This window comes from Sminthopsis crassicaudata, chromosome 4 (assembly GCF_048593235.1).
Source record: "Sminthopsis crassicaudata isolate SCR6 chromosome 4, ASM4859323v1, whole genome shotgun sequence".
Taxonomy (NCBI): Eukaryota; Metazoa; Chordata; class Mammalia; order Dasyuromorphia; family Dasyuridae; genus Sminthopsis; species Sminthopsis crassicaudata.
This window is the reverse complement of record NC_133620.1, coordinates 297,275,077-297,285,577: the sequence shown is the minus strand read 5'-3', so window position 1 is coordinate 297,285,577 and position 10,501 is coordinate 297,275,077. Positions and strand designations below refer to the sequence as shown.

General features: G+C 36.3%; 1 protein-coding gene across 1 annotated transcript; it reads left to right on the top strand.

Annotated features, from left to right (window-relative positions):
* The first annotated feature begins 2,247 nt into the window (after positions 1 to 2,247).
* On the top strand, positions 2,248 to 10,298 carry RPL26 (ribosomal protein L26). The gene is made up of 4 exons (XM_074311908.1): positions 2,248 to 2,329; positions 2,817 to 2,989; positions 6,210 to 6,350; positions 10,125 to 10,298. Exons 2-4 carry the CDS (start codon positions 2,822 to 2,824, stop codon positions 10,251 to 10,253), a joined length of 438 nt encoding a protein of 145 aa, XP_074168009.1. The 5' UTR covers positions 2,248 to 2,329; positions 2,817 to 2,821; the 3' UTR covers positions 10,254 to 10,298.
* Positions 10,299 to 10,501: the final 203 nt, after the last annotated feature.

Sequence of the window (10,501 nt, the reverse complement as noted above, 5' to 3'; positions counted from 1 at the left end):
AACCTGAACAGATAGTGGGGGTTGAGAAAAATCCAAGCCAGCTCAGATCTGGTGGGGGCTGGGTACAAGCCCAAACTGGCTCAGATCCGGATCTCTCCCCTTGGAACACAAAAGGGTTGTTTTGACCAGATCTTGTACATCAAAGATCAGTCCCAAAGGAAGTTGGAGATCAGAAAAGTAATCTTAAAGGGGCTATCGCCCCCATCAGATAGTCATGTTATTTTTAAAAATCTAAAACATTTAAAACAAATGAGATTTTCCTTAAAAATCTCTATTTGAAAAACTCTAGAGGCCTTTACCCTTTGGTCAGGGTAAAACAAAGATGTACATTGTTACCAATCTAGCTTTCTGGGATATATTCCTATCTTTCCCACTCCTCATTAATGTAAGCAGGCCCAGCTACTTGAATCAATCAATCAATACAAAAATAAAGTATGAATTAGTCTTTAAAGGCTGTTAGGTGACATGGTGGATAGTATATTAGAATTAGAGATCTTAGTTTTGAATCTTGCTTCAGCCACTACCTACGTGACCTTGAGCAAATCATTTACCTTTATTAATTTCAGTTTCTTCATCTGCAAAAGGGGATCACAATAGTCCCCAAAGGCAGGCTGTTGTGAAGATGAAATGAGATAGTAAGAGTAAATTATTTTGCAAATTTTTAAATACTACAAAAATATGATGATGATGATGAAAAATGGATTTGAGTGGATCATAAGGCTTTGACAAGTGGGGATTGACTGATTCAGACATTCATCTGGGATCTTAAATAAAAATGGAAGTCAATCCAGTGATGAGCTAAATCAAGAAGTGAAAGTGAAAAAGTGAAAGAAAGGAGTGGAACTTAAATATTTCTCATAGAATGTATGAAGAAAAGAATAGAAATATAAAGAAGTGGGGAAAACAAGAACTTCGCTCTTATCTGAAGCAAACGAGGGTTTTAACGCAAAGTTTGGTATAGAAATATATCAAATTCAACAGAGAACAAATAGGCATAGAGGTGAGCTATGATGGTAGAAAAATTGTATAGAATAACAAAAGAAAATACATTTTTTTATCACAAATGGGGAAATTAAAAGAATAAAGTGTAATGGTAGGCTCAAAATCTATTTGCTTAAAGAAAAAAAGATAAAGAATTAGAATCTTAGGAGAATATCCATCAATTGGGAAACAGCTGAACAAACTGTGGTATATGGTATGTGATAATCATTTTAAATAGGTTTCCATATTAGTCCTGTTATGGAAGAAAAATCAGAACAAAAGGGGAAAACCATGAGAAAGAAAAAGCAAAGCAAAAAAAGATGAAAATATTATGTGCTTCATCCTCATTCAGTCTCCATAGTTCTCTCTGGATGCGATGGCATTTTCCATCCTAAGTCCATTGGAATTGTCTTGGATCACTGTATACTGAGAAGAGCAAAAACCTTAGGTCTTTAATAGTGGATATCACATAATTTTTGTTGTATACAGTGTTCTCTGAGGAGAAATTTTCAACACTCTGGGGCAAAGGTCTTTGTTATATATCACGTTAGGAGTGTGGGAGAAGTGTACCATAAGAAAAGGAGAGAGGATTTCAGAGTTGGTTGGATTATAGAGGGCAAGATTAGAGGGTTGTTCAATGAAGTTGGAAAGATGAACTTTATGACAAATTGTGTGGTAGGGCCTTATTTTATATAAATATACACATACTATATATGTGTGTGTATATATGTATATTGTTTCATTTATTTTTAACAATTTAAAAAAAAATTAAGTGCATTTCTCTAATTATTAGTGTTTTAGAGGACTTTTTCATCTGACTATAGCTTGATTTCTTTTTTTTTTTTTTCAGGAAACCACCAGTTCACAATCCTTTGACAAATAATGCTGGAGAATAACTCTTATTTTTAGAATTTGGCTCGGTTTTCCATAATTAGAGAAAGAAGACCTTTATCAAGGAAGTTTGCTTTAAAAATTGTTTCCTAATTTCCTGCTTTTCTTCCTAATTGTTTTCCAGTTTCCTGTTTTCCTTCTAATTTTGGCTGGTTGTATTTTATGTAAGCCTTTAAATATTAAAAATTATTCACTTCACCGCCATCTCCATTAGAGATTATTAGGGTGAAGGAAAGAGACTTGGAAAGCAAAGCTGAGGAACTGAAAAAAAAAAAATGAGTAAATCAAGTGGGGGGTGGGAGGGAAGAGCGCGGGTTGCCCTGTCGCCATGGAGACCCAGAGCGCGCGCTGAGAGGTCTCCGTAGATATCGCGAGATCCAGACTTATGGTTTTCCCCGCCTTCCTCAGGAGGCGGAAGTCTCTCCTCAGCCTCTTCTCTTCCGCCGTGGCTTAGAGGGTGAGGTTTCTCTAGCTTTTCCTTGTGCCATCCGCTGCCATCCGCTCTCTGTAGCTGCTGTTTTGACCACGCAGCAGCGGGACCGCGGCTCTGCCCCTCCGAGAATTCACTAGGAGCCCTAGTGAAGCGTGGCGATGGCCCGTAGCAGGGTCCAGACCCGGGGGCACTGCCGGCCGCGACTGGAGGACGCGCAATGGCTCCGTGCAAACGGCGGAAATAACTTTCGCTTAGTATAATTGTGATTGGGGCTTGTTTTCTGAGGAAGGAGTGAGGGCGGCGGGCTCCTGCTGCTTCCCCCTCCCCGCAGTGTGCTGAGCTGGGCGGGGGGAAGGGGCGAGCGGCAAAGGAACCCTAGTGAGGAGCCTGAGAACTGGAAAAAGTGACGTTGCCTGGTCATTTTGCCGAGATTGGGACTCCGAATGGGTTTTACGTTCTAATTATCCCTGTCTCACTTTTATTTATTTTCTTATTGCTGCCTTTCCTGTAGTCAAAATGAAGTTCAATCCCTTTGTGACCTCTGACCGAAGCAAGAACCGCAAGAGGCATTTCAACGCCCCTTCCCACATACGGAGGAAAATTATGTCTTCTCCTCTTTCTAAGGAACTGAGACAGAAGTACAACGTCCGCTCCATGCCCATCCGAAAAGATGATGAAGTCCAGGTATGTACTTCATGGGCTCTTCAGGTTTTAACCGGGCCTGGGCCCGGGTATGGTAAAGATTGCTTAGGCAGCAATGTGAATGATTGATGGGTTGCAAAGAGGGAGAAGGCGGCTAATTGATTCGAAAAGGTTAGTCTGGGTTAGAATAGGAAGAAGAGCAGTGTCACCATGTTATGTGACATATTTAGAATCCACCCAAGCACTCATGCTCCAGAATTGTCTATCTCTCTGCCCTGACATTATAGGGGGAAGGAACAGTAACCACCCTGAATTTATTTTTAATGATCTGTAAGCAACAGGTTTTAAAAAACACTACAGACCAGTGGCTGCCAGATACTGAAGAGACACGTTACCGTAGATACTGCTATCCACTAGTTGTGTGATTCTGGGCAAGTTATTTAACTTAGATTTTAAGCAACTAGAAGGCTTTTCAGTGGCATAGAAGTGGTCTGCTTTGTTTCCCTTGGGCAGTCCCTATAATGACATCACAGCCTCCCTTCTTATCCGTGTGCTGTTGGGAGCTTCGTGCATTTAGCAGCTATAAAGCGACTTGCTTGGGGCATGTAATTATAAAGTACCCTAAGTGTACTAGAAAGCTACAGAAAAAGTATTTTATGTCTGAGAGCAGTTCTTGGAAGAAATTTCCTAGATGAAAAGATAGAGGGAAGTGTTTCTAACAAGAGAAATGGCTTAAGTGACTATATATTTTGTACCTAGGATATACTATAATATATTTAATATGTATGGGAATGCCTGCCATCTAGGGGAGGGAGTAGAGGGAGGGAGGGGAAAATTCAGAAAAGAAGTGAGTACAAGGGATAATGTTGTAAAAAATTACCCATGCATATGTACTGTCAAAAATATAATTATAAAATTAATTTTTAAAAAAAGTGGACAGTTTTCAAGTTTAAAGTTGAGGAGGTACATGGAGCAGTTAAGTTTGCCAGACATAGAGGAGTATGAACTTTGTCAGACAGCAGAGTAAATCTTGAATAAAGCAATGGCATGACCACATTTAATAAGCTTTATAGTGTTTATTGTCACGTAAGATGAACAAGATTTCTGTATTAACACTTTTAAAATATTGCTATATAATGCATATTTTATAATGTATTATAAAGATCATTCTGGCAGCAGTATGAAAGATGGATTGGAAAAAAGAGGCAAATGTCTGAAAGATGTAGTATAGAGTTAAACTGGGGAGAAGTGTTGCAATTAATTTTAAAAAATCACAATTTCATGTATAAGGTGGCTTTGCCGTTTTATTGTGTATGTAAATCATTAGCATCTGGAAGCAAATTGCTTTTCTAGTGAGGAAGAGAGAAGATACCCTGAGGATATAAATGAGAAATTCACATCAAAAGGAAGAACAATTTTAAGGGAAAAGATAAATGAATGAGCTTGATTTTGAACCTGTGAAATGACATACTTTTAACTCTAATCTGCCTCACTAACATTTTGTTCATCACTTTTTTTTTAAGTCTAGGCAGTCAAAACAATAAACAAATCCCAGATTTGTAATGGTTGCAGATTTCTAAGGTGTAAAAAATTTTAACAGTTGCCTCAGGTAGGAACTGACTCCAGCACATAACTGTATAATAGTTGAGGCTCTGGAGTGAATGAGAGAAAAGGCAGAGAGAGCTTTGTCATACATAGGAGGGAAAAAATTGAAATCATTCATCATGAACTCCCCCTCCCTCATCTCCTGTCATTTATACCTCCTATTTTTTCCTCCCCCTGACTCACATGAAGTGACCTTCTTACCAACGCTTATCCTATCAAGTGATCTCATTCCATCCCAGTTCTAATAGATTACCTCTTGTATTATTCCCCATTCTGAAAGTCCCCACACTTAATCCTTCCAATCTTATCATTCTATATCTCTTCTATCCTTTGTAGCTAAACTCTTAGAAAAGGCTGTCTACAATAGGCATCTTCACTTTCTCATTCTTATAATCTGGTTTTCATCTCCAGAAAATTCTCTCCAAAGTTACTAATCTTTTAGTTGCTAATAGCTAATCCAATAGCCTTTGCTCAGTCTTCATTCTCCTGGACTTCTCTATAGTTTTTGACAGGCTTTTCTCTCTAGGTTTTCCTCCTACCTGTCTCTTTGCTGGATACTGTGTCTGCTGGGTTCTCTTTCTCTTTATGTTATTTCACTTGCTGGTCTCATCCGCTCCTATATATTGATACCATCTCCATGTTGATAAGTCTCAAATTTACTTTGCTGCCCTCCAATCTTGCATATACAACTGCTTTTCAAGTATTCTGAACTCCATGTCCAGTAGACATTTTAAACTGTTCAAAACAATTCATTCTCTTTCCTCCTAAGCCCCACCTTCCCTGTTACAGTAGAGGGCAACACCAGCCCCCAAAGATCACCAACCTACAGATTCCTAGTTGGTTCCTCATTGTCTTCTTCCCCCCTCATCCAAGCTTTTGCCAAGGCCTATTAATTTCACCATGGTAATATCTTTAATCCACTCCCTTCAGAATACACGCTGACAAATGCCAACTCATTCAGGGCCTCATCACCTTATACCTTTGATTATTGTAAATAATTGCCTGCTGGTGAATCTGCCTACCTCAAGTCTTCTCATTCCAGTCCATCTTCCATCTAGTCACTAAAGATATTATTGATTTATTTTCTTCCTCAGATACAAGCTACCCAATTAAGTTGAGAGATGTATATACATGAATGTCATTTAGCCTGAAGAATAAAATTAGCTTTTTCTGAGCTTTTGTCCTGCCTTGTTTTTATTTATTTTTTATTTACAAAACATATGCATGGGTAATTTTTTAACATTGACCCTTGTAAAATCTTCTGTTCCAAATTTTCTCTTCCTTCCCCTAGATGGCAGGTAGTCCAATACATTAAATGTTAAAATATGTTAAATCCAATATATGTATACAATATTGAGAATGAAGGGGGAAAAAACTGTGAAAGAACACAAAATGCAAGCAAACAACAGAATGAGAATGCTGTGTTGTCATCCACACTCAGTTCCCCAGTCCCCTCTCTGGGTGTAGATGACACTCTTCATCACTGAACAAGTGGAACTGGTTTGAATCCTCTCATTGTTGAAGAGAGCCATGTTGGATGCCTAGTTTTTATTATTCTCAATGAACAAATGTTTGCTTTTTTCATACATTGTATAATATATAGAATTGATCTAATTTCCTTTCTACCTATTTCTCTCATGTTGTAATTTGCTCTTAGGTTGTTCGCGGACACTATAAAGGACAGCAAATTGGTAAAGTAGTCCAGGTTTACAGAAAGAAATATGTGATTTACATTGAGCGTGTACAGCGTGAGAAGGCTAATGGTACAACTGTCCATGTGGGCATTCATCCAAGCAAGGTATGATAATATTTCAGAGCTTGAGAAGGAAAAAATTAATCATCATTGTGGTTACAATAATCCTGTTACTGGATAATAACATCTATGGTACCAGTCTTAGTGTAATGGGAAAGTTTTTATGAAATGCTTTCTAAATGTTATTATAATTTGCCCAGCAATACCAAGAGCAGGTGACTCCAATGTATTTTTCAAGATCCCAAGGAATACTTTATTGAATATTTTGTTACCTTGCTTCAGTCATATGTTAGTAATGATTAACACAGTCATAAACCATTTGACCAAAAGAATGAAGATGAAATACATCGCTTAGTTTCGTGACAGATGTGGAAAGGGTAGGGTGTGGGTGTGTTTTCAAACATGGCTAATTTGGGGAAATGGTTTTGCTTATTAATCATTGATCCTGATTCAACTACTTATAGTCAGTAGATAGACATATTGATAAGTATCCTGCCTTTCCTGTCATCTTGAGATTTCCTGATTCCTTTCCTCATTCCTTATAATCATCTTTTCCTTCTTCCAACACATCCTTGGATTCATTGCATTTATCATTGAATTTTAATCCTAAATCTGATCAGAAATTTAGAGACTCTTAAGTACATAGAAAATAATTATTTTCAGTTTGATATTAAATGGGGAAGTAAAAAAGTACAGATGAGACTCTATCACTGCTAAGTCTATGAACTTAATGAACTGTATTTTAAATTCTTTTACAGCAAAATAATATTCTATTATAATCAGCCACCATAGTTTGTTTAGCTATTTTAAATGTCTCTGGACATCCACTTTTATTTTCTAATTCTTTGCTACCACAAAAGATGCTGTTTTGTGTATTTTTGTGTGTATCTTTATCAGTGACCTTGGGATATATGCCAGCAACGGAATCTTTGGATCAGTATAGGCATTTCAATCATTTTGCTTACATAGTTCAAATTACTTTCTAGAGAAGTTGTGCCAATTCATAGGTCTAAGAACAATGAATTAGAGAACCTGTCTTTCCTGTTATCAATTTGCTGAGACCTCAAGGTAGTTTTGATTTGCATTTTATTATCAGTGATTTGAAAATATTTTTCTGTGTCCTTTTTAATAGTTTGCTGTCATTTTGAGAACTAATTGTTCACATTCCTTAATATTTTTTGTTAGAATACACAACATATTTTTATTTTTCACAGTAAAACCTTGTATCATTATCTCATTTTTATTCTTACCACTTTTTTTTTAATTTAATTTTTTTATATTATACCTTTTTATTTACAAGATTATATGCATGGTTAATTTTACAGCATTGACCATTGCCAAGCCTTTTCTTCCAATTTTTCCCTTCCTTCCCCCACCCCCTCCCCCTCCCCTAAATGGCAGGTTGACCAATACATGTTACATATGTTAAAGTATAAATACAATAGATGTATATATGTCCAAACAGTTATTTGGTGTACAAAAAGAATTGGACTTTGAAATAGTGTACAAGCCTGTGAAGGAAATCAAAAATGTAGGTGGACAAAAATAAAGGGATTGGGAATTCTATGTAGTGGTTCATAGTCATATCCCAGAGTTCTTTCGCTGGGTGTAACTGGTTCAATTCATTACTGCTCTATTGGAACTGATTTGGTTCATCTCATTGTTGAAGATAGCCACGTCTATCAGAATTGACCATCATATAGTATTGTTGAATATATATAATGATCTCCTGGTCCTGCTCATTTCACTCAGCATCACTTCATGTAAGTCTCTCCAGGCCTTTCTGAAATCTTCCTTCTGGTCATTTCTTACAGAACAATATTCCATAATATTCATATACCACAATTTATTCAGCCATTCTCCAATTGATGGGCATCCACGTAGTTTCCAGTTTCTGGCCACTACAAAGAGGGCTGTCACAAACATTCTTGCACATATAGGTCCCTTTCCCTTCTTTAAGATCTCTTTGGGATATAAGCCCAGGAGTGACATTGCTGGATCAGAGGGTATACACAGTTTGATAACAATTCCACCCACAATGTGTCAGTGTCCCTGTTTTCCCACATCCCTTCCAACATTGTGCATTATCTTTCCCTGTCATTCTAGCTAATCTGGCAGGTGTGTAGTGTTTACCACATTTCTTTAAGCAATTCAGTATAAGTTCTTCCATTTGTATTTTTTTCACAATTGTCCATAGCCTTCCATAAATCTTTTGTCCAGATTTATATTTACTTCCATTCCATTGAATATGCTAGAGGCTTTCCTCTCATTGTTATTGCCAGAATTTTATATAAGAGAAAAATAGTAAATGTCCAAACCTAGCCAGTTTTGTGAAAGTTATTATTCCTCAGTATGCCTGTATAGCTCCCCTAGCACAAGAAACCTTGTCATCCTGCTAAGTCTACAATTTTTATATCTTGAAGCATTTTCACTTGTAAACTCACCATGCTAAAGATGGTCTTAGCCTAATGCCTGGCTTTTAATAATTGTTTGTCATATTAAATAGCCTATTAATAAGATTACTTGATAGTTGTAAAGTTAACTTCATTGCAATTGCTATATCAGATGATAGTTGCTGTCTTAGAATACAGAGTTCTAAAAATCTATGATATCATCATAGAATGATAATATTTTTATTATTAGAGCTTTTTACTTACAAAACATGCATGGGTAATTTTTCACCATTGACTCTTGCAAAACCTTTTGTTCCAAATTTCCTCTCCTTCCCCCTACCTCCTCCACAGATGGCAGGTAGTCCAATACATGTTAAATCCAATATATGTATATATATATCTATACAGTTATCTTGCTGCACAAGAAAAATCAGATCAATAATGAAGGAAAAAAAACTGCTAAAGAAAACAAAATACAAGCAAACAACAATGGAGAGTGAGAATGCTATGTTGTGGTCCATACTCAGTTCCCATGGTCCTCCCTCTGGGTGTAGATGGCTCTCTTCATCACTGAAGAGAGCCAAGTCCAGAATGATAATATTTTAAGTAAGAAATTTTCTTGCCAGTATTATCAGCAGTACAAAGACTTTCTTTGGATTGGTATTTTTCTGAATTAAGAATTTCTTAAGGACTGGAATAAATAGGACCTTTTAATTCAGGCCACAAATATACAGGAAGAGATTAATATAGCTAATCTATAGAAACATAACATTTGCATTCTTAATGAACTAAGGATTTTTTTATCAGATGTTTAAAATGTTGGAATAAGGCCAATTCCAGAGTCTATAAACTTATGCCCATTGATGATGTTGACTGACTCAAAGACAAAGCATAATCAAACAGGAAAATGAAACTGGCGTATAAAAAGGAACCTAAATACACAGAGAAAACTTTTTCTCTGAATTTTACCTAATTTTCAAAGGTCATCTTAGACCTTTTCCACACTCCTTTCCTCACCATTCCTAACATTGTTGATCCATCTGGCAGGGTCTTTATCACAGCCTTTATCCCACGATTTTGTATTTTCTACTTCTGTACTTTATTTTCCTAATTAATCTCAAAGATAGTATATATCTTATACTTATGAATTCTTCATTGCATCTCAGTTTAGAGTTGGATGAAATCTAATTCCAATGTGTCGTTTTATAGATGAAGGTAAATAAGTAGCAGAATCAGGATTTGAACCAATTCCTCTCAGGAGAAATCATACAATTCTTTTTGTTTTTGTTTTTTTCCTTCTAATTTTATGATTATTAGTCATGACATTTACTGCTTCTAGAAACCAAATTAATTCTTGACATTAAATATATGGTAGAATAATGTTTTGTTTTTCAGTTTAAACTATGTTGTTTTCTGCTTTTTGCAGGTGGTTATCACAAGGCTAAAACTGGACAAAGATCGCAAAAAGATCCTTGAACGAAAAGCCAAATCTCGCCAAGTAGGAAAGGAAAAGGGAAAATATAAGGAAGAAACTATTGAGAAAATGCAAGAGTAAAAAATTACATGAATGTAATTAAATTGCTAGAATGCACAAACCTTACTGTTTGTCTTGTTCTAAAGATTCAGATCTTTCGCTTGGTTTCTTTCCCCTTTTCCTGACATTTTAATTCCTTTTGTTTCATTTTCCAGCTTCAGAAATTGACTCCCTTTTGAAGATAAGGATAGAACAAAATGGTCACATCCTAATAAGAACTTGTCTATGATGTCCCAGAGTGTTCATAAACATTCTTCTATCCAATAATG